This window comes from Fukomys damarensis, unplaced genomic scaffold (assembly GCF_012274545.1).
Source record: "Fukomys damarensis isolate Sample0158 unplaced genomic scaffold, DMR_v1.0_HiC HiC_scaffold_32, whole genome shotgun sequence".
NCBI classification, from domain to species: Eukaryota; Metazoa; Chordata; class Mammalia; order Rodentia; family Bathyergidae; genus Fukomys; species Fukomys damarensis.
Genome location: NW_022900944.1, coordinates 47562402 through 47590184, shown reverse-complemented (window position 1 = coordinate 47590184; position 27783 = coordinate 47562402). Strand labels below are relative to the sequence as shown.

The 27783-nt window shown below is 57.0% G+C and overlaps 1 protein-coding gene across 1 annotated transcript in view; it reads left to right on the top strand.

The window, feature by feature from the left end:
* The first annotated feature begins 6 nt into the window (after window positions 1–6).
* Window positions 7–27783, top strand: part of Zcchc14 (zinc finger CCHC-type containing 14) — a 40062-nt gene continuing 12285 nt past the window's right edge. The window contains exons 1-3 of the mRNA XM_033757916.1: window positions 7–549; window positions 15894–16011; window positions 23491–23564. Coding sequence (XP_033613807.1) covers window positions 403–549; window positions 15894–16011; window positions 23491–23564 — 339 coding nt within the window. The 5' untranslated portion in view covers window positions 7–402. The remainder of the gene's footprint in view (window positions 550–15893; window positions 16012–23490; window positions 23565–27783) is intronic.

Sequence of the window (27783 nt, the reverse complement as noted above, 5' to 3'; positions counted from 1 at the left end):
AAGCGCTGCCCGCTGCAGAGGGACGGCGTGTACCGCTGGTTCTCGGAGCTGCCGTCGCCGCAGCGCGTGGAGTTCCTGTGCGGCCTGCTGGACCTGTGCATCCCGCTGGAGCTGCGCTTCCTCGGCTCGTGCCTCGAGGACCTGGCGCGCAAGGACTACCACTCGCTGCGCGACTCGGAGATCAAGGCCAACAACCCGGCCGACCTGGGCAGCCTCACCAACCTGACGGACGAGGTGGTGCGCAGCAAGCTGCTGGTGTCGCTGGCGCTGCTGGGCTCGGAGCAGCGCGAGGCGGCGGGCGTGCTCTACCGCACGCTCACGCACATCGACTCCATCATCCACAACTACGGGCTGCAGCTCAACGAGGGCCGCACAGGCGATGAGTTCCTGCTGCTCTTTACCATGGCCTCCAACCACCCGGCCTTCAGCTTCCACCAGAAGCAGGTGCTGCGCCAGGAGCTCACGCAGATCCAGAGCAGCCTGAGCGGTGGCGGCGGGGGCCCCGGGGGCAAGGGTGCTCCCGGACCCACCTGCCCGGCCTGCCACAAGGTGGGTGCACGCTCGTGTGTGCCAGTCGTGCGGAGGAGGGGAGGGCGGGCGCGCGTTACTGCACCCCTCATTCCAGCCCCCACCCCGGCTGCACCCCAAGCCTCCATCACAGGCCAGCACCTGGAACTCCCAAATCTGTGCCCAGGCCAGCGCTACTTCCCTTGCTTGCGTGCTGACCTTTACGAGAACCTTCCTAGTCAGCATCTAGGGCCGTATATACACCCAAGCCTCCACCGCACCCCAGACTCACACCCATAACGCCCAGATCTGGGCTCCGAGCCACGCTGCACCCCACGTCTGCACCCCATATCCGCACACAGAACCTCAAGTCTGCACCCGAGCTTCAGGCCACCGTTCTGAACCCGCGTCCTAACACCACCCAGAGGTCTCCACCCTGGTCGCACCAGGCTCCTACCTCGAATTTCCCTCCACGGCCCATGCCCGAGTCTACACACACGCTCCTGTCCCGAGCCCTGAGCTGCCTTCCCGGGCCGCGCGGGGGAGGCGTCTTCGGTCAGAGGTCGGGGCCCCTTTGTGTACCCTGTTCTCAGCTGGAAGGATGATAAGGCCTTTGTCCCGGTAATCGGGCTCTTGGATGACAGATAACAGTTAAACATTGTGTTGCCTTGGTTTTTCCAAATCTGCTGTTTATTGCTCAGAAAGAGAGTTGGGCTGTGCCCAAAGCCCGCGAGGTGGGGCGGGGAAGGCTCTGGCCTTGGTGGCCGCCGCTGCCCGCTCAGGTGTCGCCCGGCGCGCGCGTGCCTGCTCCGAGTAGGATGTGCGCGCGTACGCGTGTGCGTATGTGCGTACGTGTGTATACGGGAGCGCTGTGTGCACGCTGTGTGTCCGTATGTCTCAGGAGCCAGGCTGCCATTCAGCGGAAGGGGTCCGGCAGCCTCCGTGCCTGGCCCAGCAGCAGTTACTATTAGCAGGCGGCTCCCTGGGGGAAAGAGACCCCGTCGGGTGTGGCGCCCACCGCATCTGTCGGTCGGTGCGGGGCTGGAGGGCGGCGGTTTATCTGTCGCCGCCAGCCTGCACACTTGAGCAGCAGGGGCGTCGCGCTAGCCCTCTCGGCTGCGGGCTTTGTCCCGGACGCTTCAGGGCTGTGTCCCTCGGAGTGGTCATGGCCCCTGGAGCGGCCAGCATATTCTGCAGCGATGGAGCAGGCTTCTCTGACCTCGGTCGTGTCTCGTAGATCACAGCCCGGGTTTCTCGGCAAAGTCGTCCTCTAGGCGCCTCTCCGCCTTGTCTCTGAGCTCTTTGAAGTGAAAACTCGGGCCAACTTTTCATCCATGGAGTGACTGAGAAAACTGCATAGCTAGTGGTTGAGTTGGGTGTCTTTTCTTTAAAAAATTTTCGGCTTTCTTTGAACCCTGGGCTGTGGCTTTTTCCTTCACGATGCCTTCCTCTTAAGAAGTGGTTGTGGTATGTAGGTTGGTTTTTATTGCTGCTTTATCTTTTTGGTGATTTCCCTCTGAGGCTATAGCCTTTTCTGTCAGTTCAGTTCTGATCCTAGAGTCCTAGATGTGTGCTGTCCCGCTATGAATAGAAGACACAGGGCCAGGAAATGTCCTTGTTGGCAGTAAGCATTGTTGGCCCCTGGGTGCCAGGACACTGTCACCTTCCTGGGATCCCGGACCCGCTGGCCAGCTCACTGGGGTCTGCCTCGGTGCAGCATCCTGGCTGTGCCCCTGGCTGTGCACTGTCATCAAGGGGATGCTCTTGGGGTGCAGAGCCTCACCTCATGCAGGTGGTGGTTCGTTCGGTAGGGCAGCGGGGGAATCTGGAGCGGAAGTGTCCTAGCAGAGAGGCTTCCTGTCTGGCAGAGGTCCGTTTGATAGGGTGCTGGTGCCTGTTTCTGCCTCCTCCCCACCCAGGCAAGCCCTGGGCACAGCACCCACCAGCGTTCGAGCCTGACCACAGTGCCCGCCTCCTGGGGTCTCCTGCTGCAATTGGAGGATGCTTTACAGAAGGTGGAAAGCCAGGCAGGTGTCCCCATCTGCTCCTCTTCCTGGGCTGCGCCGATTTACAGAATTTACTTTTACAGAGGTGCATTGTATGGGGTGACCGCTGTGCTTGGCAGTGGGGTTCATGTTTTCTGTGCCACTGTTTGAGTTGTTGCCTGGGCCTGGCCAGGCTCGCTGTTTTGGAGATCTGGAAAGTCTCGGCCGCACCCTCAGTGATGCGGCCCTGGTAGGGAGTGGCCAGGGTTTGATCTTCTGTCCCCACTGAGGTGGCATCGGTCACAGTCACCGTTCTGGTGCGTCTGTGCCTTACAGCCCTAAGGTCAAGGCCTGACTCTGGTGAGCCCTCCAGCCTGCCGCCTGCCACTGGGCGTGACCTGGAAAGGCTGTCCTTTGGACAGCTCACACTGCTTTGTCTTGAACTCTGACCTTACAGAGTGTTTCTTCTAAAGATGCAGGGTGCTTCTTAGACTGTCCTGTTCACATCTTCACTTTTTAATTCTGTTTTCTGAAAGACCTCTTATTTGCAGTCATTTCTCCAAACCCTGTTTTTACTCTAGAAATCCTTATTGTTCTGCGGACTTCCAGAAGTTTAGAAATGTGGGGAGTGTTATATAGTCGCATTTTTTTCCACAAGGAAAATACACTTGCAAGGTTGGTGGTCAGCATGGTGCTGTGATGCTCAGTCCAGAGAAGTGGCATGCCGTGCTTTCCGAAACAGGAGTGAGACCTGTATCCGTGGGCGGTGCCTTGCTCTGTGAAGTAGAAAACACATAGCATGCGGCTGCCGTTTAAAGCGCGCTGTCCAGGGGTTTCCGTGTCACCAGAGTTGGGTGTTTACATTTAGACCACTTGCCTCACCTGTGATAGGTGCCTGTTTTCCTTGCCCAGTGCCTGTCCCCTGCCCTCTACCTCTGGGTTCTCATTGCTGGTCATTTTTCAGAGTGGACTGTGCGCAGTCTCTCGGCAGTCTCTCGTGGGAGCGGGGTGCCCACTGACTGCACAGACTCTGGCTGTTCTTGGTGTGCTCCCTTGCACCGAGCAGTCAGTGGACCGTCCTTGTGGCTGTCCCGAGGGAGACGACCATCCCCCGGCCTGCCGTGCAGATGCGGACCTTGGGCAGTTGTCTGAGCAGCCCAGTGCAGGGAACAGCAGAATTGCTTCATGGGTTTCCTTTTTTTTTTTTTTTTTAATTTTTGGTGATACGGGGGCTTGAACCAGGGCCTTGTGCATACTCAGCAAGCACTTACTGCTGAGCTACATTCACAGTTTTTTTTTTATCAGTTGCCCAGGCTGGCCCAGATCCTGCATGCCTCCTGCCTCAGCCTCCTGAGCACAGGACGGGGTTGTGCCTGCACATCCAGGCTGTTTCTCCAGGGTGCTGATGTGGTTTCTGCAGTGCTGCTGGGAAGTGCGTCTGGTGGTCTGCCCGGAGCGTGTGACCCGGTGGCCTCTAGCATGTGCCGGGTGGAGTGTAGCTGCTAACACACAGGTGCCAAGGGGCAGCCTCTCCTGCCCCAGGTGTACAGATCAGAGGTGAAACATGTCTGCCCTGTGGTTGAGGGCACTGCCTGGCTTCTCCCTCAACCCCGCCCATTCCAGCTGACAGCTACCTGACGGAGATCGCCTGGGCCACATGGCCTGCATGCTGTGGTGGCTGTCCGAGGGCACCGTTGGCCATGCTGGCACAGGCACCCGGCATCCTCGTGCAGCTGTAGGGGCTGGCAGGGGCCTCGCCAGGCACTCCAGAGTGGCACTCCGGTCGCTGTTGTGTGCCCTACACTGAGTGAAGGCCCTGACTCCCGCCACGAATTGTGCTCTGGGGACCTGGGTGTCTGTGTGGTGTTGGGGTGTGGCAGACAGTGGAGCTGTGCACCCCACAGGAGCAGGGTGCCCACTGACTGTTGAGGCATTGTCTTGCCCATTTGCTTTCCCTGGGAATACGTGGTTTTCCAGCAGATTTCCTCAAGCCTTACAGCTGCAAAAGGAGCCTGCCGGAAGGTCCCGGGCCAGTGCATGGGTTGTGCATGGGCCTGGCACGATGGAGACACTGACGCGACGGCTGATTCCTGCTTGAGACCTGCTTGAGTCCCCTGGTGGGCTGGTGATCTCAGATCTCAGACCAGATCTGAGAAAAAGACCCCTCGGGCTGGCGGCCGGGTGGGCAGGGAGCCCCCTGGCTGCTGGAGGGGCTGGGCTTGGACTGCAGCCACTCACGCAGGCTGGAACTCCTCAGATCTAGAGATGTGTGACCCTTGGCACCGGAACTCACCTAGCTGAAGCCAGGAGGCAGTCCAGAGCTGATGAAGTGGGCGTGCTGCGGTCAGTTTCTGCGCTGCTCTGAGTCAGAAGGCCTGTAGTTAAAAGGAGGAGAGGGCACAGGAAAGGGAGTATCTTTGCTGTAATCTGTTCTGACAGCTCTGGGCTACCTGACCAGGTAGCGAGCCGGGCTGCTCTGGGTCTTAGGCAGGTACTTCTCAGGCTTTTGGGGAAATCCCCAGCCCCTGGACGTCTTCTCAGGCCTGGATGCCTGTCCTTGACTTCCATTTGGGCCTGTGCTGCTTCCTCAGAGACTGAGGTCAGGGGTCTGAACCCTGCTATTTCCTGTCTTCCTCCTCCCCCTGGCAGATCTTTGGCTGCCACTGTTTTTCTCCTCGGCCCAGAAACATGTTCGTGGTTCTCTAATTGGCTTTTTAAACAAAGCAGAGCCTTTGCTGTAGCACTGTCCACCTCAGCCAGCTCCTCCTCCTCCTCCTCTTCCTTCTCCTTTTTTAAAAAAAATTATTTTTGGTGCTGGGGTTGGAACCCAAGGAGCTCTACCCCTGAGCTACAGCATCTGCCCGTGCAGATGCCCTTTTTATTCTTTATTTTGAGGCAGGATCGTGCTGAGTTTCCCAGGTTGGCCTCAAACTTGCCTCCGCGTAGCTGGCACCGCACCTGGTAGACAGGCTTCTCTTATGCCTCACGCTCTGGTCCTGCCCGCCTCAGAGCCCCTTCCCTGCCCCGTGTCCGGTGAGGTTGCTGTGCCTTGCCCATGTTTCCCTACACGCGCGGGTGTGCATTCACAGCAGGTTCCTTTAGATGGCTTGTAGATGAAGATACAACCAGGATCTCTCTGCTTTCACTTGTCTCATGGCGGCCATGCGATCTGAGAGGGGCCCCACCCCTGTGGTACTCACCACGTGCTTTCCCTGCCTCCTGTACCTCCCTGTGGCCTCCAACCTCTTCGATTGAAATACTCTCTAGTAAAAAGATAAAAAGTGCCCCTGCCCCACAGCAGCCAGGGAGCGGGCGCAGCACTTGAGGGGTCCAGTGGTGTCCCGTTCTTATCTCCTGTAGGGAATTTGATGTTTCACTTAAAAACAAGGCCCTCACCTCTCACCTGCCATTGAGCTCGCCCTGCAGGTCACAGCTCCGCAGCACTTCCCAGAGGCTGGGTACTTCCACAGGGGAGACAGGGTCACCCTGCAGTGCGTCCGTCCGCCTGTCGAGGGCTGCTGGGGCTTTGTCGCTGTGCTAGGATTGTCCCACCTGTGCTGTGCTGTGCTGTGCTGTCCCTGGTGTCTGGTGGAGTTGGTCATGTTGATGGCCACTGTACTCCCATTTTACGCTGTGAACAGTGTGCTGTCCTTTACACAACACAAGCACGACATCTGCGTGTCACAGTCTATAGAAGTAGAAGTGACCTTTCCAATTTGACTGAGTACCTGCGGATGACGTTGGAACGGAAATCAGGGAGCAAACTTGGTCCCCTTGCTCTGGCTGTCACTTTGTCCTGACTGTGTGCCCGGCGCTTGGCCAGAGACCCCGCCTCAAGGCCTCAGGAGCCATGTGGGAGCTTCTTTGGGGCCACTTCGGTGGTGGTGGGTGAGTTCTTATGTACCCCACTGTCCCTGCTGAACTCTTCTTTCCTTCATGTTTAGAAGCTGTTTCCGTTCCAAGGGAATTGGGAGTACCTGCTTTATGGTTTTTAAAGTCTTTCAACTTTGCAGTGTAGTGTTTTTCGGTTTTTTGAGACAGAGTCTCACTACATAGTGAGACTGCCCTGGAACTTACTACGTAGCCCAGGCTGGTCTCAAACTCACAGTGATCCTTCTGCCTCAGCCTCCCGAGTGCTTGGATTACAGGCGTGCACCATCACGCCAGGCTCAGTGTACTGTTTTTTTAATGTCACCTTTATCAGTCTTTTCTTGGCATGATTTCTGGGTTTGGGCACACTTAGGAATCGTTATACGTGGTATATGTATAACACACACGCATGTTCTGTGCATGTTCAGCGTGCATAATGCAACACACATTCCAAAGACATTCCCCTGCAGCATCTCCTGGTCTGTGGCCTGTGTGGTTTCTTCTTTTACATTGAACAGGTCATCTGGAGTTGATTTGGTGTAAGGTACAAAGCTAGTTTGATGTTTTCCAGATGACAGTCCACTTGTCCCAGTGCCATCTGTTGAATGATCCATTGTGCCCTCCCAGATCGGAGACTGTCTTCGATTGCGTGCCCGCCTGAGCTTGGGTTTGCTTCCGGGCCTGCGGTGTGTCTGCCCACGTCTGTTGGGTGAGCCTTTAGGGCCGGAGCGTGTTCCTGTGGGTCATCCCCATGCATCCCTCGCAGCATCCCTGGCTTCCCTGTGGCAGGGCCTGAGGAAAGTGCTCGGTTTCGTTCTGGATAGCAGGTGGTACCTGGGTGGCAGGGGGGTCCTGGCATGGCCCAGTGGTGCAGGGATGAGCTGTTCGGCTCCACTGCCTTCCTCTGCCACTTGGACCCACTCTGTCACACACGTGCAGACACAGGCTTGCGCATACCACACTATGCCCAGAAGCTATCCTTTCCTGGGTGCTCTCAAACCCTGTCCCTGCCTCCCACAGCACAGACATGATGGTCACTAGTGGGCTGTGTGTTTGTAGTCAGATTTAGATTTGGGGCAATCTGCCCGGGGATCGGGCCTTGATGGGAGTGGTTTCATAGGACCCAGCAGACCCCCTTCCTCGAGTCACACACAGTTGTATGGAGAGTATGCCCCCTTGGTGAAGCCAGCGTGCGTCACTGTTTAAAGTCTGCCAGAAACACCTTATAGCTTCTCTGTACTGGGGATCGGACCCAGGACCGTCACACTGAAATAATACCCTCAGCTCACCCCTCCGTTTCAATTTTTCATTTTTTAAAACGTTTACTTTGAGACAGGATCCTGCTAAATCTTAACTTTTCAAGGCTGGGCTCTAACTTGCAATCCTCCTGTCTCAGCCTCCCAGAGTGCTGGGAATCCAGGTTCACTTTGTTTTGATACAGTCATCCAGAAATATCGGTGCCTAACTCTTTGTAGGTATCTGGCTTGCCACGCTTCTGGCCTTGACCTTTGTCTGTGCTGCCCTCTGTTCTCTGGCCCTAGTCTTCCCTGCCCTTTAGCGTCTCTGTGTTGGTGCTGTGGCCTCCCTCACCTGCCCGCGCAGCCCAGCTCTCTGGGCGCTGCTTGGACCTGCCATCCTGCTGGGCTGTGGTCCTCTGTGCCCCGAGCCCTTGCACACTCTGTGCCAGCACCGCCCCTGCGCCTGTGTCTCAGCTCATGCACAGCAGGTCTTTGTGTGCCAGCCTCCCCTGGGTGCTGTGTGCTCTGGGCCCTGCCATGAGACCAGGACTTGCTGGAGCAGAGACAGCAGTCCTGATGGGAGAGCGCAGCCAGCAGGGGGAACACGGGGCTCTTCGTGCTGTTCAACTCGCTGGGGTTTTTGTGTTTTGCTTTGACTTGAGACAGGGCCTCGCTGTGCAGTCCAGGCTGCCTTGAACTCACTGTGTAGCCCAGGTTGGCCTCCAACTCAGAGTGATTCTCCTGCCTCAGCCTCCCAAGTGCTGGGATTACAGGCCTGTGCCACCCCACCCGGCCCTCAGCTTGTTGTTTTTCACCTCTGCAAGAGACTGTCCTGACTGTGAGCCTAGTGGCGTGGTTGATAGCTGCTGTGTGACAGGCCCCTTTGTAAGAGCTGCTGTTCCTGGCCGTGTCGTCTGAGTGGGCACCGGTGAGGGCCTGGGTCGAGAGGTCTAAGGCCTGGTCCCTTGGAGCCACCAAGCATTGCTCAGGAGCTCTGCTGTCACCTTCCTGTAGCTCATGACCCCACTCCCAGTCCTCCTGGTGCTTGTCTGTCTGTGCGGCAGCTGCGTGCCATAGGGCCTGGTCCAACCCAGGTCCACAGGGAGGGAGGGGAAGGAGCCCTGTGCAGCACGGTAGGCAGAGTGGAGGCAGGAGGTGGGCATCCTGCAGGCTGCGCCTTGCCCTGTACGGGGCAGACCCATGTGGCTTCCGGGACTCACTGAAGCGGGGCCTGAGTTCTGATTCCAGCGCTCCCAGAGGCAGCCTCCGACCAGGTGGTTGCACTTCCTTCTCTGCTGTGGTCTCGCTGTCCCAGCACCCTGAACGGCTGAGGGCTGTAGTCCGGGCTCCTAGGAGGCTGCGCTGCCCGCTGCCCGCTGCCCGAGGTGGCTGGGGGGAAGCCTGCGGTGCAGGCGCATCCGGCCTGGCGAAGATTCTGAGCACTCATTGTTTCCTCTTTCTTTTTCTTTTTCCTCCCCTTATTTTTTAGTGGGAAGAGTTCTAGGGTAAGGACCAGTTAAAGGAATGCTTTTACGTGGAAAATCTTTTTCGGTTAGTGTTGGCTTTCACTTGGCCTAAGTCAGCAAATAGCTTTCACTATTAAACTATCTATTTTCTTGTTCTGGTTTTTAAGACACATAATGACTGTTTTAGTAAAATGCTTGCAAATCAGTTTTCTTTTTTAATTTTATGGTTTCTTTTTTTATTTTTTCACCTCAACTTAAACGTCTCTAACAGATGCTGCCCCTTCCTGTCTGGGGCTGGGCTCTGTGTGTGTTGGGGAGTGTGCTGGAGCCGCTGTGGGCTCCGCCCCCTGTCCTTTGTGCCCCAGCCCTTCCAGCCTGCACACCCAGAGCAGAGTCCTGTAGGTTGTGTCAGAGGCCAGTCCCAGCACCCTGAACGGCTGTGCTTTCCAGATCCTTCCTAGCTTGTGTGAAGGTCTTCATGCTAATACTTAATCTTTAGCTTGTTTTCTGATTCTAAAAGCAGTTACTGTTCTTTATAGAAAAATTGGAAAACAAAAATACAAAATTAAAGTTGCCTGGAAAGTCGGGCGTGGTGGCTCATGCCTATAATCCCAGTGCTTGGGAGGCTGAGGCAGGAGGATCACAGTTTGAGGCCAGCCTGGGCCATATAGTCCAAGACCAGCTTGAACTACAAAGGAAGACCCTGTCTCGAACGCCCCCCCCCCAAAAAAAAACCTTCCCCGGAGATAAATGCCATTAGCCGGCGTTGTGCTGGGGTTTCTTTTGATGCTTTTCCGCCTGCTGGTGTCACGCACAGTTGCTGCTCTGTCTCCCTTTCTCTCTGGTCTGTGAGCATTCCCGCGCCCTTTGTTTTGTTTTTTGAAATCACTTTGGAAAGGCTGCATAATTTATCCACGTGTTTGTAAACTTATTTACATGTTCAGCTATTAATCTCCCTCCAGAGGTGTACATTTACTTGCACTGCTCTGACCTGGCTGTTGGGCTGGGAAAGTGCTTTGTGTGGACACTTGGCCACTCTGTGTGAGACCCGGGTTCCAGCTCAGTGCCCAGAAGGGCAGACATGGTATGGTGTGTCTCCTTGCACACGGCCTGGACTGCACTCAGTGTTCTGATTCAGACCCTGGTGGGCACTTGGTAGTCAAGAGATGAGGCCTCTGAGCTCTGACTCCAAAGCGTGGTTCGCTTAATTGTAGTTGGGAACCCTAAATAGTCTGAGTTGCCACATGCTGGCTTTGCTGATTGCTTGTCATAATGAACCTCTTCTTTTTTGTTTGTTTTGTTTTGTTTGCAGTACTGGGGGTCAAACCCAGGGTTGCCTACCACTGAACTATGTCCCCAGTGCTTGTTCTTTGCTTTAATTTTGCGACAGGGCCTTTCTGAGTCACCCAGGCTGGCCCTCCTGTGCAGGCTCCTGAGTGGCTAGGGCCGTTCTCAGGACAGGCTGTTGGAGGAGGAGTGAGCCTCCTGCACTGGAGCCTGGCAGCTGTGTGTAGCTTTGCCCAGGCCCCCCACTGCTCCTGGGTGGCAGGGACCTGTGGGGAGAGAGCCTGCAGCCCTGCCCCTGTGGGTTCCCCCAGCATCTGCATGCATGACATGCTGGGGCTCACGCAGCTGCCTCCCCAGCCACACTGCGAGCAAATGCCACCTGGGAGTGACAGCAGCGGTTAGCAGCTCTCCAAGCGTGACTGCTTTCCAGGTCTGCAAGTACCTTACGCGCCTCTAGTTAACACTCTCGGAAGCCTTGTGTGGTAGGTGCTGCTACTCCTATCCGCAGCAGAGGTGGAGGAAGCCCTGGGGCGGCCATCCGAGCCCTGCAGCCCCCTTGGTCTAGGGCAGGGGGATCCCTGCATCTCTGGCTGCAGGACGCTTGCTTCTGCTCCCTGCTGGCCACCTGACTGTGGAGAAGGTGAGAAGTGCAATGGAGGGAATTTGATCTATGTAGACAGCGGCCACTGCAGAGGCCACACAGATGGACACTGACTACACAGGGCGATAGCTATAGGGATGACCCTAAGGGAGGCCCCATGTTGGCGTCTCCTGTGCGTGCCTCCTCCAGACCCTCTCACCCTGTGCCCCCACGTCACAGGCACTCTGTTTGCACCTAGCTTTTCTTTTTTTTTGTGGTATCGGGGATTGAACTTGGGACCTTGCGCTTACAAGGCAGGCAGTGGAACCACTGAGCTAAATCCCCGGCCCCTGCACCTAGCTTTTCCTGGCTTTTTCATCTTGTGCCTTAGCAGTCTCTTGACAGCGACCCCTGGCCTGGGCCCCTTCACGTCTCTCCAGACCTGCCCGCCCGGGCCGTGTGTGGTGTGTGTTGTGTTGACCCGGCCTCATGTGGATGGTGCTAGTTTCCGGCGCTTTGCAGTTGTGGACAGTGCCGTGCAGGGCTGCCTTGCCCAAAAGCAAGCTGGATGGGGTCTGGGTGTCTGGGGATAGAATCTGGTCCTTTGCGTGTCACAAGGCTGTGCTTCTGGTTCTGTCCCGCAGCGATCTGAGAGCTGAGCCTCGTGGTGAACGCCGTGTCCCTTCCTGCCCCTTATCTGCAGCACAGATGGCTCAGGTGTGCCGTGGCGCAGCCAGGCTTTGCCTGTACAGTTCTGTTGCTTCCTGCTCTTGCATCACGGAGATGCTGTCCCCACCTCTTGCTGGGCACTGTCTTGGGACTGGGAAGGTGCCGTGCTGGGGTCTGTGCTGTAGGATGCAGGGCTAGCAGGATGTCTGGGTGCAGGTCCAGTTTGGGGCGCCATGGTGGCCTGGTGAGGGGCTCTCCTGGACTCTGTACCTGGCCCTGTCAGGTGGTCGTGGGCCGCCTGGCTGGGCTGCCCTGGGCCCGTGGCGGCTTTGGCATCCCTGGCTTCCCTGTGGGATGCTGGCAGGACCCTCACACTGTTACAACCCCAGATGCCTCCAGACAAGGCTTGTTGTTCCCTTGGAGACAGACATGCTCCTAGCTGAGCTGCAGAAGAATGGGAAATAAGACTTTGTGTGTAACTTAGGCTAAAAGTCTAGAAGAATTGTGGAAATAAGGTTCAGGGGTTTGAACCTGGTGCAGCTGGTGGTGGGGAGCTGTTTGTAGGCATCAGAAAAAAGCCCCACGCCACACAGCGTGTGCACAGTGGGACTCGTGTTGGTTGCGCGTGCGAGTGTGTGTGAACACCGTGCGTGGACCATCCGTCCCTTCCCAGAGGAGGTTGGGAGGGAAGGAGGCTGGCGGGCCCTGCTGAGGCCCTGCTGCGGACCTGCAAGCTGCCCCGCTTCCCTGGGGGTGATGCTCCTTCCGTGCTTGCTGTTGGCTTCTCTGGAATGTCATTCAGTTTTGGTGACACACTCACACATCTTACAGACTCGTTGGTGTCCCCTGCAGGGCCGGCTAATGGCAGGGAACATACAGTGAACAAGACGAGGCCAAAATGAAGGTCCCCATCTCACTGAGTACCCGGACGTCCCCTCTGAGGCGGTGACAGTTGTGTGTAGCGGGAGGGGGGCGTCAAGGGCTCCTGAGCAGGCACAGCTGGTGTTGAGAGTGGCAGACAGGCCCGCCGCCCACCTGTAGGGGAGGCGGTGGGACAGGCTCGGCGGACGCTGGTCAATGGGAAATGAAGCCCCGGGCACTGAGCCTGTGGTGTGGCGGCCTGCAAGGCAGGGAAGGCAACACGGGACCCATCGGGCATCCGCCGCATGTCCTGCCTGTCCAGCTCCTCGCCTCGCCGGCATGAATCAGAGAGCATCTGAGTTGAGCTGCTGGGGTCACGTGGACAAATTAACCTCACCAAAAATAACCCCAAAAGCAGCATTTCTGGGAAACGAAAGTGAAGGCAGCTTTCATTGTAAACAAAGGAAGATAAAGGGTGGGTTGGAAAAAGTGAATTGTTGGAAAACAGAATAAAATGCTTTGGGAAAGAATACTGAGGAAAAAACATTTCGCTTGCAGGGCTTACAGTGTGAAGCATTTCCTTCCTTGTTCTCACGTCAGCTGCGGGGTGTGTGTGTGTGTGTGTGTGTGTGTGTGTGTGCAAGTGTGTGTGCGTGGGCAGCCCTCCGCTCTTCCTGTTGATCCACAGGAAGTGCTTCCTGCCGTTCCCGCTGGGAATGGGCAGCATGATCCCGTAGCGCCTGGGCCAGCCTTGGGCCACCCTGCTGCAGGGAGCCACTCAGGCAAATCACAGCCAACTGGGTCTGGGGGTGCCCGCTGTGGTCCCAGCACTGTGGCCAAGGCAGGAGGATCGCTGTGAGCACAAAGCCAGCCTGGGCTCCGTGGTGAGACCCTGTCTCAGAAATCAGACAACCAAAACACATCAGGTGGCTCCTGCAGAGCTCTCAGAGTGAGCCCCAGGGCTAGGCTGTGCCCCAGTCCCATGTGCAAGTGGGCTTGATGCCATTGAGGTAGCCCATCTCTGGGCCACGCTCAGGGTCCCTCTGCCCTGGCCCCTCAGCCTGTGTTGGGAGTTGGATTCTGTGCATGGTGGCCAGGTGGTTGGGGCGCCCTGGAAGCCCTGCTTACCCTCACATGTGTGTGTGTGGGGCAGGGATTGCCACCTCGGACTGACAGCAAGCCACTTCTGCTTTAGCCGAGACAGCCCCTCTCTCTAAGGCCAGGATGGAGAATTCCACTCTCAGGAGGCAGGGGGTTGCAAGCGGGCGCCGGTGAGGCTGATGTGCAGCCCGGGGTCGCGCCCACAGTCTGGGCTTCATTGACCATCTGTGTCTCACTTGCGCCTGCTGGATGGGAAAGCAGCTCGGTGGGGAGCCCTCCAGGAGTTGGTGCCCAGATTCCGGCCCGCGAGGCTATGCCACACTGTCTAGGGCCACAGATAAAACACACTACATGGTGCATGCACATGAGTAACGAGGCTTCCTTTGCGTGTTTAATTACAACATTAAAACACAGTAACACCGCCAGCCTGAGGTTCACAATTAAGTAAGAGGACTTACGTGTTCACTTAGTAACAGTACTCTCTTGTCCTCAAGGTGCACACACACATACATGCATACATTGAAGTATGCTCATTGATGATTGCTGTGTTTTACTCGCAGGTCACACAAGTACACGTGTGATGTCTGATTCACGTGGGATTACAGGGCTGCGTGTGGTGGGCACAGCAGGTGGGGTGAGCCATGAACCGCGCCTGTCCCTACATAGCATTCCCACCTCCTGAGCAGCCCTTGCTCCAGTGCCAACAGCCTGGTCATGAAAGGGTACTGGAATTAGGCAGTGGTGTGGAGAATGTGTGATCTTATGGGACTGCATTACCGTTTTCTAGGGCTGCCTGTGGCCCAGGTTGGACACGCTGTAGCCGGTTGGATGATGTAAGCAGCTTTTTTTAAAAAAATTTTTTGGTGCCTGGAATCAAACTCAAGACCTTGTACTTGTGAGGCAGGCGGCAGCACCACTGAGCTAACTCCCTGGCCCTAAAGGAATTTTTATAAATGAAAGGGAAATCACCTAATTTGGTTAAATTATAAATGTAAGTAGTTTAACTGTTAGCATTCTTGAGAATGTCTTGGTAACATTATCCAAAGGATTGGCTTTTCCTGGAGGAGTTTGGAGTGGTCAGGGCCTGTCTCCCCAAGTTACCCAGCCTGGCGGTGGTACCCACACGCGAAGGCCTTCTCACCCCACGTCAGCAGGGGCTTTGCAGAGAGGAGTCCTGTGGGGTGCAGCTCCCGCCGCTTCCTTCTGTCTCTGCCTCTGCCTCCCTCCTGCGCCTTCTCACCCTGAGGCTGCCCTCTGCCCGGCTGGCTACCGCTTGCCACCCAGTGTGTCGGGTAGGTGCAAAGCGGGTCAGAGGTGCTGACAGCTACGTCCCAGGCGAGCCAGCGTGGGAGCTGCTTCCCAGGCCGCTCCCCAAGGAAGAGCAGTGTGGTGCCTCTCTGAGACCTTGCTCTAACGTTTATAGCTTTTGCAATATGTTTGGGTGAGACTGGAACAGGTAAAGCATTGCTAATTTTTCTCTGTAAGTCCAGACACTGTGGAGGTAAAACTTCTGAGTCCTTAGGGTGGGTGTGGACGGGCCTGTGTCTGGACCTGGCCAGGCCCTGGCGCCTTCTGCTTCTCCCCAGACCGTCCTCCTTTAGCCAAGAAGGGGTGGTTGCGGCATCCCCACATCCTGTGCCTGGCGGCCACGCGCAGGGTGCAGTGGAAAGCTTCGTCCTGGGGAACTTGTCCTTGTTCACCACAGGGGCCTTAGCTGTGGCAATGACGCCGTGTTGTGTGTCACGCTGCAGTGGGCACCACTCCCCTGCAGACAGGCTCCCCACGAGCATGCTCGGGAGATGGATGCCGCGTCGCCCCGAAGACCGTCCTCAGACTGTGGCCTGTTCGCTATGTTCTGTTCTCCACGGTTGCTTTTAGAGCACTTTGATTTACTCTACGATTTAGCATTAGTTCCTACTTTGTAATTAGTTTTATGAGGAATTAATTGATTTGAAGGCATAGAAAAATGAGATTTGGCAGGGCTGGTGGGCTGCGCCTAGTCTTCTCCAGCCTGATGAGCTCCTGGTGAGGAGCAGCCTCCGTGTGTGGCTACAGCTGCCTGGCTGTTCTTCATGTTGGGGAGATGGAGGACCCGTGTCTTTCACAGGGATTGCTTCACTATAGTAGTAGCACACGTTTCAGAGAGAGATCTGAGGGGTGGAAGTGCGTGTACCAAGCCGCCAGTGTGACACCCGTGAACTGTACGAACGATACGCACGCATCATAAAGATGTGACACAGAAATGCAGGTACACGTGCGTGCTTTCAGAGAATAGCTGAGACCACCGTGCTGGCGATGGAAGTAAGTTGCGTGTGTTCTATTTCCCCAGATGGCCCCCCGGGCGGAGCCCCCCGTGAGCAGCGTGGGCAATAGCCTGGAGAAGGCGCTGCGCACATCTGCACATCCCTCAGAGGAGCCCAAGAGACCGCAGGGCAAGCACGGCAAAGGTGGGTCCTGGGCGCCCTGGAGGTTGGGCGGGGAGACGGCAGACCGGGCACGTTCAGCTTTGTAGTGTCTCTTGCTGTCCTGCTTTGCGAGTGCTGCATGAGCTTTTCTTGGCAGAAAAAATATCCAGTGTTGGTGTTGTTAAGGGAGAAGGGTTGTTAGATACCTCCCCTCCCCGCACCAGAGTAAGCGCTCACCCCAGGCCAACCCTGGCGTGGCACCGCCCTGAGCCTGCCGTGTCTTGCAGGCTTCTGTCTGTACTGTCCTGGTGCCAGCAGCCATGGCATATGGCCTGTGTGCCAAGGGCCCGCGCTGTGGTGAGATCTGGGGTCGGTGGCTGACTCGGGCTTCCTGGCACTGAGGAGCCGGGGTAGGTGGTGTGTCACCCTCGGCCATCGGTCCTCACAGCTCTCCAGGCCTGACTCCTGTGGCCATCTGGACAGAGAATTAATTTAGAATTGAGATGGACAAGAGACTCCCTGGGACCTGTACAGTGGTGGGGTGACGGGAGGGGCATCCTGACCGGGCCGTGTGTCATGAGGTCCCTCTGCCGGGCTGCCTGGTCCTGCTCGCTGGGCTTCATCCCCTTCGTCACTGTGGAGGTTAGATCTGTGCTCCTTGCCTGGTCGTTTGCCCGCCTCTGCTGCCCTGTGTCCCCAGCATCATGTCCCTGGTGCGTGGTCAGTGCTGTGTCTCTGAAGTCAAATCCTGTCCTCTGCCTGTGACATGTGGTGTGGCTCAGGGACCTTGCAGCTCCTCGACACCGTGCCGTGTTTGTCATATGGGCGCACAGTGGCCTGAGAGCTCTGGGTCCTCACAGCCCTGTGAGGTGCTAGCAGTGACCGTCCTCAGACCATTGCTCTGCTGCACGTTCCTCCTGCAGATGTCTCTTCCTCCTGGTCACCAGGGGGATGCAGTCGCGGTTCGGCCTCTGATGTACGAAGCCGTGTCACCCCAAGAGCTGCCCTTCCTCCTTCTGCATGGCGTCCCAGGAGAAATGCCACCAGAGCCTGGGCCCTGCGGTCCTCGAGGCACCATGGTCGGTGCCGTTCGGGTTGCTTTGTTCTGGTGTGATTTCAGAATGCCCACCATTCCGTGGCCTGGAGTTGGTGAGCTGGTTCTGATGCTTGCCGTGGCAGGGCACAAGCTGGACACAGCCTATGGCTCCCTCCGCACTTCCCTGTGCTGAGCCCACTCCGTGGCTCCATGTCTGACGCTGGCCTCATGCTTCTCACTGACCCTCTCCCTGCATTGTTGAGCATTCTGATGGTGCAGCAGAAAGTCCGAAATCACTCTGGGCTGTGGTTGATCCCTCTCGGGTCTCCACCGTGTCTTTCTGTGTCTGGCTTGTTTTGATTTCTGTTTGCTTCCTTGGGAGCCTCTGCGGATGGGAGGTGCTCAGACCTTCCCACCCTGACGGGAGCATGGCAGCCACAGCAGTGAGTCTGTGCTGCTCTCTGCTCGGCGTGCCCAGCCTCCACACTTGCACAGCCTTTACCGGGACGCTGCGGTGGATGGCAACAGGAAGGGCGCTGTTTGGAGAACTGAGGCACAGGGAAGCTGGGACTGAAACCCAGGGCCAGTTCAGAACTGTGCTGGTCTGAGGGTCCTGAGGAGCCAGAAGGCAGAGTGTCCGTGTTTGGGCGGAGTGTGGCTTTTCCCGTGTTGTCCGCTGTGAGAGTCCCGTGCAGTGGTGGGGATGGAAGCTCAGCAGTGCAGGCGCCCACGTGCCCAGCATCCAGCGACACTCAGGAAGCACATTGCACCACAAGTCCTGGATGCCGTGGGATGTAACTGAGGACAGTCGTGCAGATCCAGCTTCTGAAGCTCAGGAGCAGTGACTGCATGGGCTGCCATGGCAGGAAGGGGAGGATCGGAGTGCCCGCTGGCGCCAGTGGCAGTGCTAAAGGTTGGGGGTCTCAGGACACCTCTGCCCAAAGGGCCCACCTCCGGCGCACCCTGGATCTGGATGCACACCGCACTGTGAGCTAGGGGGGCGCCCTTGGACCTGGTGAGGGAGAGCTCTGTGCGCTGCGGTGGTGTGGTGCTGCGTGGCACCTGAAGGCTGAGCCCTGCGGGTCCACGTGGAGAGCCAGACGTGGGCACAGTGGCGTCTCCGTGTTGCCGAAAGCCTTGCTGCTTCTCACCCTCCTTCTGCTTTTATTCAGCACTTTATAGTGAGGGCTTTGAGGCACAAAGTGGAGTTCACAGACTGGCAGTGAACACCACTGGATCAGACAAGTTGTTTATGCTGTTGATTATTTTTATTCTATATTTTTATGGTTTTGGCGATCGGGCCCAGGGCCTCGTGTGTGCCAGTTATGTGCTTGTGGCCTTCCTCAGCCTGTTTCCTTGAAGAGTGTGTGCTGGAGACAGGGACAAAGCTGCTCGTCATATAGCAGCTGTGGGACAGCAGAGCTTCCCTCTGGCCACCCAGGTGAGAGGCACAGAGATCACTGTGCGTCTTTTACTTTCAGGTTCCCTTTGGAGGCAATGTAGACTCCTTCAGTACAGTGGAAGAATCTTAAACCAGGTCTCGTGGCACACGCCTGTAATCCCAGCACATGGTAGGCTGAGGCAGGAGGATTGCCGAGAATTCAAGGCAAGCCTGAACTGCATAGAGAGACCCTGTCTAAAACAGAACCAGGGATCAAACTCAGGACCTAGTGCTTGCCAGGCAGGTGCTGGCGCCACTGAGCTAGACCTCTGACCCCTGCAGCTCCCCACGTTGGCAGGGTGAAGGCAGCGCGAGGAGAGGTGCACTGTCGCATGCTTCTGACCCGCCCTCACCTGACGCTCGGCCCAGGCAGTGGTCTCTGACCACGACATGTGTCCGTGTGACTGTGCTGGCCTCAAGCACCCCCTGCTGCGTTTCGCCCCTCGCAGCGCCGCTGGCTGTGGTCTTTTGTGTCTGCGTGGCTGAAGGTATCTTTGTGTGGCTCGCCTTCCTTCTCGCTGATCGCGGAGCTGTGGCTTCAGTGTTGGGCTATGAGCTCTCATGTCCCCATGGTTGTGGCCTCTGACCTACGAGTTTGCCAGGTGCTGTTTTCCTCTGCGGGGCTTTACGTGTTCTTTTGGAACAGGGACTACAGGGCCCCTGGGTGTATGGTTTGTTTTTGTTTTATCTTTTTTCTTGTTTTATATTTATTTCACTTCTTGTCTTTCACCAGACCTGGTGATTTTCAGCCATGTGATTGTCTTTCCTCCTGCTCTTCCGTCCTCTCCACCTGTGACTCTTTTCTTGTTTTTGTGACTGACCGGGGGTCCTCTCCTACACCGTGGACTGTACGCTCTGGGTTTCATTGTGTTCCTCGGCACAGGAAGCACGGTCTACATGCGGCAGACCCCCAATTCTTTGGGTGGCCTCCACGAGGCGTGGTGGTCATCTGGACAGTGCCCTACTGTCCCTCGGCTAGCTGGACTGCGGGCTTCTGGGGACCCTGCTGCTCCCATACTGATGAGGCAGCTGCAGGAGGGAGCCCGGGTGCATCACCTCCCTGTCTGCCTGCATGCTTCTCTGGTGTCTGGAGGTGAGCAGCGCCTGCCTCGAGAACGTGTCCCAGAGTTTATCCGTGCGTGGGAGATGCGCTGCCCGTCTCAAGAGGGACATGGCCTCACCGGTGTCTGAGGGACTTTGAAGAGATCCTTGGCCACTCCCTGGGCTGTGGCCCCACTCACTGGACCCTCCCTCCTGCAGCCCGTGGCTTTGCTTTCTAGGTCCAGGTGGAAGTGGCTTCTGTGGGTGGTGGTGTCCACGTCTAGCATCCAGGACAGCGTGGTCATTGCCCCTCTTCTCTGGTTGGTCTGGTGACTGTGACATGTGGCTTGCTCAGGCTGCCTTGCAGAGCTGGGTCCTGGATCTCCCTGCCAACTTCCGTGACTGCGTCTTTTCTGTGACACCGCCCACCCCACCCAGCCCTGGCCTCCCTGCTGTCCTCGTTGCTCACACTGGAAGTCCCAGCTGTCCTCCTGCCCGTGTTCCCCTCCATCCCCCAGATGTCAGTGCCCTCCCTGTACGCTGAGCGCCTGTCTGTGCTGCACACAGCCACCGCAGCTCTTGAGTGTTCCCACGGGCTGTCCTGCTGAGGGCTCAGGGACTGCAGACCCCATTGCCACGGCCGGTCACATCTTCCACCGCAGCTCGCACCGGCTGTGGCGTCTGTGCCAGGGGCCCTGCTTCTTCTGTCTCGCCTCTGTCTCCCCTGCTGCCCCCGGTCCTCCCAGGTCTTGCCTCCTCCAGGTTTAGGGCTGTGGTGCTTGTTGCTAGGAGCTGTTCGGTGGCCTTGTCCAGCAGCTCTGCCCTTCAGTCCTGCCGAGTGGGGTCTGCTGGGTCCTCGGATGTGAAGACCCACGCGGGTGTGACCTTTGGGCTTCAGCAGGCTGTGTGCCTGGCTGCCTCTGGTGGTGCCTTGTGTGGCTTGGGCTCCCATTCCTTTGTCTTCTCTGTGTGCTGCTCAGGGGCCTCTGAGCCTCGATGTCAAGGCCCCCTGTGTGCAGTTGGATTCAGAGCCTGGCTCCATGTGGACCCCATGCCCTCCCTGCCCCTGCTCCCATTGAGTGCTTTGGGCTCCCTGGGGCTCCCCATTAGGCTTTAGTTAGTTCCTTGGGGTGCTCCTCTGGGAGGACGGTGGGGGAGTGTGCGGCCTCGCCCGCGGTCCTGGTGTGCAGCTGCTGGCTGGCCGGGGAAGACACCCTGCACCCGTGTTCACATTCAGCCAGGGTTTCCTGAAACAGGTTTACCCAGGAAGGGGAGAGGGCACTGGCAACACTGGTAGGCTCTCATTTAGGGTGAGCCCGGAGGTGAGCCGGGTGTGAGTGGGGTGTCAGGCATCCTGCTTCCTGCCTGCAGGAGGTCCTGCCGAGACCGGGGCTGTCAGGACTCAAGCTGAGTTGCATCTGTAGAGAGCAGTCTTCCCTGCTGAAGGGGCCGTCCCGCAGGCGGTGCTCTGCAGCCCAGGCGCGTCCTTCCAGGGGCTGCGGCTCTTCCACACCTGGACACAGTGTGGCTGATGGGGCAGAATTGCTGTGAGTGGGAGACGGATCCCGGAGGCAGCGCGGGGAGTGGCCCTGCCCGGAAACGCCCACAGAGCGCTTGCTCTGAGCTCCGGGTCAGCCAGGGTGGACCGCGGGACTCGGTGGCAGATGGTGACGGAATCCATGTCCTGGGCTCCACAGCTAGTGCTCCCTGGAGCCCAGCGCTCTCTGCAGGCACTCGGAGACACAGACGTGGCACTGTTATGTCTTCAGAGCGACTGTGTCCCCTGACTATTGAGTCAGCCTGCGGTGTCCCTGGCCCGGAGCTGTCTTCCTCAGGTCCGACCCGGGTCTCACGGCGTGTGAGGTGCTGCTGAGTGGGGTAGAGCCGAGTGCGCTGGGGCGTGACCGTGCTGCCCCATGAGCTCGCTGGCTGCGTGTGATGCTAAGATTCAGGTCTACGATAAAGACCGAAGCCTCACATTCTTAAGTTTACTAGAAAGGATGATAAAACATGAGAACTGTGTTCTCACTATCTGTCCCCAGGCGCTCGCTGCTTGGGCCCTCTGAAGCTGCTGCGTGGGCCTGTGGGCCCTAGAAGTCTTGCACAGGGCCCGATCCCCCTGGGGCAGCAGGGGCCACAGCTGTCCCTGGCTGGGTTGTGTTGTGTGTGTGTGGGGGGGTCCGCCCTGCAGGGCTGTGGGGTGTGGCGGGGAGGGCGTGGCCCTGCCAACTGGACACACCCATTCCTGCATAGCCAGCCCTCAGCTAGCAGTTTGCTGGCTCTGGGTCCTGTCCTCTCGGTCCCCACTTTGTCCAGTCAGGTGACAGAGAAGGTGGCCCCTATAGTAAGTCTTTCACGGCTCCAGCGTTGAACGCCTGGGTAAACAGCTCTTCACCCTAGGCACAGACCCCACTGCCCCGCTGCCTCCAGCATCATGCCTCTCGTAGGACCAGACGGGGCACTGGCGGAGCTGGTGGGCACAGCAGCCCATGGCACTTTTGTGCGGCAGCCTTGAGCTCTTGGCCTGGCGTCTAAGGTGCCGTTCATTTGAAAATAGCTGAATGATGCTGTCTGCTTTTCTGTCACTTCCCCGGGTCCAGAGGGGTTTTTCCTGTCTTGTCCACACGTGGGACTTGAGGGAGCAGAGCAGGTGCTGGGCACCTCCGCAGGATGGGAGGATGCTGTGCTTTCTGTGGCTTCCGGAGGGAAGAGCTGTGGGTTGGAGTGAGCCACTGGGCACGGTTTTAAAAACATGGTGTTGGAGAAACAGAAAAGCTGCTTATTTGCTGACCATTGCACCGATGAGGCGAACCGAGCGGTGAGCAGCTCCTCAGAGAGCAGCAGGTGGTGACAGCTCCCAGTGTAGTGCGTTGTTTCGCCATAAGGGAAACGACTCTTCTTGTCCTGTGGAGATCCTCCTTCTGCTGAGGGCTGTTTTAGGCTTCCGACCCGGTCTCCCAGGGTGCACACCGACCTCAGGCTGTCCTGAATCTGGGGCCTAGTGCGAGTGGGGTGATGTCACACAAGCTCTGCCTGTGGTGGTGACCTGGTGACGCATGGTGTGGCCGTGACCCAGGAGTGCCCTGCCAGGGGCCGAGATGAGCAGGTCTGCGCCGGATGGCAAAGTGGCCACCACCATGTGTGGTATTGGGACTCAGACCGCGGTTAGCACCGAGGACTCAGACGTTTAGCTTTACTCCATTTTAATTAATTTAATGTAGGTGGTTACGAGTGGCTGCTGGCTGCAGCGCTGGGCAGCCCACAGACCAGTTGTTTCCAGGCATGGTTGGGATTGTTTGAAAACTGAAACCATTCACGGGGCTTGTCAGGGCCGTAAGGGGTTTCTGGGATCCCCCCAAGATCTTTTGTCCACGCAGCTTTGAGGTGTCCCTGAACCCAGTCTCAGACAAGGCCTCTAGACGTGGAGGAAGGTATCCTGGGCTCTCCCACTGGCTGGTCAGGGCCAGGACGGTGGCTGTGGGTCTCTGCACACTGGAGATGCCAGTGTGAAGCAGCGGCTGTGTGGAGCTGTGTGTGGGGCTGGATGTTGATCCGATCCTGATCCTGTCCTTGGCTCAGTCCTGACAGAGAAGGCTTCAGGCAAGGAGGGAGGCAGCCTGTCTCCTGTGGCCTCGTCACACAGTGGGAGGGCGAGCGTGCAGCAGGACACAGGGGCCATGCGCAGAGGGTCTCCAGGCCTCAGCGGGCGCGGGGACCCCTCCTCCTCTGACCGTTGGTCACCTGATGGCTGTGCAGGGCCTGGCTCCTCTGGGGTCTCAGTGTTGAGCCTGTGCCCTCCTCTCCTGGCCCTGGGCCTCCCAGTCCCACCCCAAGTGGCCCCACAGCATGGCCCCTGCTGTCCTCTGCTGGTTCTGGTCCCAGTGACGCCCTGCACAGGGTCCTTGGCAGGCCCAGGTGTCACAGGCCTCACTTTGAAATCACTGAGTTGTGTGTGAATTGTCTTTTCTCTTGTAATTTTGCTTCTGTTTGTTTACTTTTACAGTGAGTGTTGAAAAGATAGACCTGAAAGGATTGTCACACACAAAAAGTGACAGGAATGTTGAATGTTCCTTTGAGGTAAGATGCTGCTTTCCTTCTGCCTCCGCGGCCCCTTCTCTGCAATAAGAGACACAGTGCCCAGTCTGGCACCCAGCACAGGGCTGGGCGGGCCTCTCCCAGGAAGAGTGGTCACATTGGCTGCAGGCGGGGCAGGCGGGGTGGTTGAGGTGCATCTCTGTCACACTGTCCCATGGACAGTGGCTGAACTCTGGGGGCCGGGCCAGGGTGGATATTCTCAGTAAACCTCATGGTCTGGGGAGGGGCGAGATAGCAACGCTCTGCGTGAGGCCGACCCGGGGAGCACAGATGCCCACGAGGACTACTAGTTGGGCACAGAAAAGGTCTCTGAAGGGACCTGCACCTCCACGGTAGGTAGGCGGTGCCCCTCACTGATTAATGCAACTCTTACGAAATGAGATGTGCTGATGCTCAGACGGGACTCTGTGCAGTCCACGTCCCTCCACTCCGGTGCGTTGGGCACAGCCTGGCTTGTGTGGCAGCTGCGCCCTGTCAGAGCTCACATCCTGGCTCCCCCCAGCTGCTGTGTGAACCTCCCTGAGCCTCTTGGTCCCGGAGGGAGGCCAGGGCTCTGTCCTCAGCATTTTCATCCTGGGCAGCAAGATGCAGCCTGAAAAATAAGAGAAAGCAGGTTCTGTTGGCCAGAATTTAATTCTCGGTCCCATGTAGCTGCAGGAGAGGCAGGGAGCAGCATTCTGGCTGACCGTGTCCTGCTGTACTAGGGCCATGTTGATTGATCGCCGACTGTGTGCGGTGCTGGCCACTGACTGATCGTGTTGTCCGACCCAGCACTGTCGGGTGTGTGCCCAGGAGCAGTGTCTGGCGCCCATGCTGGGAGAAGCTGACAGTTCCTGTCAGCCGGTGGCTGGGTTACAACACCTTGAAGCACTTTTCCCACTCCAGGGTCCTGTCTGGTGGGCTGGGGGAGCTGCCAGTCATGAGATTTGATTGCCACCCACATGCAGGGTTAACTGTGAGGGAGCCCCAGGGGTTGGACATTGCTGGCTTCCTGTAGGGTCCACTGGAGCCTTGGCACATAGAATCCCTGAGGGAATCTGTGGGGCAGCAGGCTGTGTGCAGCCCTGGGAGGCACCAGCTGCGGACACGGCTGCTCATCGCTCCTTCCCCTCTGTATCTGCCCCTCACCGTCCTGCCTCCTTAGAGGGATGTCACCATCAGCATCCAGCAGAGCTATTTTGGGAGCATGTTGTGCACAGAGCCCCGTAGAGTTGGCTGTGTTTCCGTCCGGTCACGGTGGGTCCTGATCCCCCTCGTCCCTGGGGGGGTTATCCTGGCAAGTGTGAACAGCACGCAGCAGGGCATTGTCAGCCGGAGTCTGTCGGGGCGCGGATAAGCGCCTCACGGCCTTTCCCTGGGGAAGGGAGGAGCAGCTGCAGCTGCCAGCTGGCGCCCAAAGGACTCGAGCAGCCTGGCTCTAGGGGTCCAACTCCACGGCCCAGGCTGTGCTGCTGCTGGTGCCGGTCCTGGGCAGGCCTCGTCCACCCACAGTAGAAGCAGCTGGCCTCTGGTGACCGTTCCTTCTGTTCTCCGTGAGTGGCACTTGTAGGGCACCGATGGTGTCCCTGTGTCTGTACCACCCGCGTGGCAGCTTCGTCTCTGTGTCTCACCTCAGCCCCAGAGTCTGTATTGTTGGAGACTGCGGGCTGTGCAGGAGGGGCGAGGGCGGTGTGTGCAGAGGAGGGCGCCGTGCACCTCCAGCCTCCTTGGTTTCCTGTTTGGCTGACCTCCCCCAGTTCCAGCTCATGAAAAGTGATCACGGAGCTGGGCCCCCCATGTGCTTGTCTCACTCCCAGGCTGGTGGCGTGGACGTCCAGCTGCTCGAGGGAGCATGGGAAGCCTCACCCTGCACACGGGCCAGCCGGCAGTAGTCCTGCACCCAGTGTCCCGGCTTCCTGGAGAATCCTGAGAGAGAAGGGGACCATCCGGGGTCACACGTCGACTATATAATGTAGTTAATGCATGCAAGCAGCAAAAAACTCCCTTAGTTTTTAAGTATTTCATTATAACTTAAAAAGAAGGCAGCATGACAGCTGGTGGGATGTGTGGCCTTAGTTTTGGGAAGGCAGTGCCTAGTGTCGGGTTTCATGGATGTGGCCAGTTCCCCTGCGTCCTCAGTGTGTGGTCAGAGTGTCTTTGTCCAGTCTTACTGAGCGTGTCCACTGTTGGCCACTGCCCCATGCCCTGCAGCGTTCTGTTGTCGCCTGTGCACATGGTCAGAGACAGTGGACAGCATGCCAGAGCTGTATGGGCAGCAGGTGGGCACTGGGGAGGAGGCACCACGTAGCATCCATAAGAGGATGCTGCTTGCCAGGCTGGAGTCTGCTCCCTGCTGGTGGCAGAACCCGCATGTGGAGGAGTTCAGATAAAGCTCTGGGGTGCCTGGCAGACCTACCCCTGGTATCAGCCATGCAGGACATTCGCTGCGGCTTTTCTGGTGGCACCCAGAGTGGCCATGCATCTGTTCTTAGGAAGATGGACACAGGCCTGCTCTTGGTCCACCCCTGACTTAGGAAGGAGTGGGCAGTGGCCTCTGCTGGACCCGCTTCCCAAATGCGCTCACTGTACAAGTCCGGACAGACGGGTCATTGGCACAAATCCCTAGGAAATGAGGGCTAATCTGCAGCCATAGGACGCTGGCCCGAGGTCTCCCGAAAGAAGGCTGGTGGTGGTGGCGGGTGACAGCAGTCACAGAGGTCACTCTCTGGTGCCCTCTGGGTGTCTTGGAGAGGGCTGGTTTCGTGGTGTCGAAGATTGGGCTGTATACCTTGTGTATGTGGTTTGTGGTCATCCGTGACTCAAAGCTCTTTAAAAATTGAGGAAACCAGGTATAGTGGCACATCCTTTTAATCACAGCTACTCAGGAGGCTGAGACAGGAAGATGGCAAGTTTGAGGTCATTTAGTGAGACTCTGTTTTACAGTTTTAAGAGTCTGGGGATGTAGCTCTGGTGAAATCCACAGACAGCAGGCCTGAGGCCTTGGCTTCAATCCCCAGTATCAGAAAAAGAGAAAAAACCCCAAAAAGCCTTCCTTTAGTCCATGAAACTCTCACTTAATGAAAATGAAGTTAATCGTCCTTTGAGCCAGCTGTCTTTTGTGAGTGATGTAACAATGAGAAAGCCACGCAAGGAAGTGCTTCTCCAAGAGAGCCGAGAGTCGGGAGTTACCCATGCCCGCCCAGTCCTGCGCCCTGTCCACTCTGGCTGCGCACAGACAGGGACGGCCCTGCGGTCGGTCGGGGAGACGCAGGTCTGTGACTCCACCGTATGCTGCACAGAGGATTTGAGCCGCCTGGTCTTTGTTTTTGCTGAAATTGTAATTGCTAGTTACCCGTTACTGGGGAGGCCAAATCAGTGTGTAGGAAGCAAATGAGAGAATATTTTTGTATGTAAAATTAGTATGTAACTGTATACATGGGAAATGCCTGCATTTTACCAGCTTTTCCACACTCACTATGAAGAAGGACTGAAATAACTAAAATTTTTCAAAAGAAATTTTACTTCTTATACTTGCCGAATAGGGAAGAAAGTATACAAAAGATTCCCCAACTGTTGACACACCTCTGATGTTAGAGTTGTGGTCATTTAAGAGCATTGCTAAAAATGCTAGGAAAAAACCATTTTTGTGTGTGTGGTGCTGGGGATGGAACCCAGGCCTTTCACTGAGATGCATCTCTAGCCCCTTTTCTTTTCTCCTCCCCTCCCTTCATTTTGAGATAGTCTCACTAATTTTCTAAGTTGCCTAGGCTGGGCTTGAACCTACAACCCTTCTGCCTTTGTCTCCTTTGCAAAGTACATCCATATTACAGGCATGGATCACCATGTCTACCTAAAACAACTCTTTAAAAACTGTACCTTTTTAAACCAGGCACGGTGGCGCACACCTGTAAATCCCAGCACTCTCCTTCATTTTGAGATAGTCTCACTAATTTTCTAAGTTGCCTAGGCTGGGCTTGAACCTACAACCCTTCTGCCTTTGTCTCCTTTGCAAAGTACATCCATATTACAGGCATGGATCACCATGTCTACCTAAAACAACTCTTTAAAAACTGTACCTTTTTAAACCAGGCACGGTGGCGCACACCTGTAAATCCCAGCACTCTGGAGGCTGAGGCAGGAGGATCACTGTGAGTTTGAGACCAGCCTGGCCTACATAGTGAGTTCCAGAGCAGTCTCCACTGCATAGTGAGACTCCCAAAAA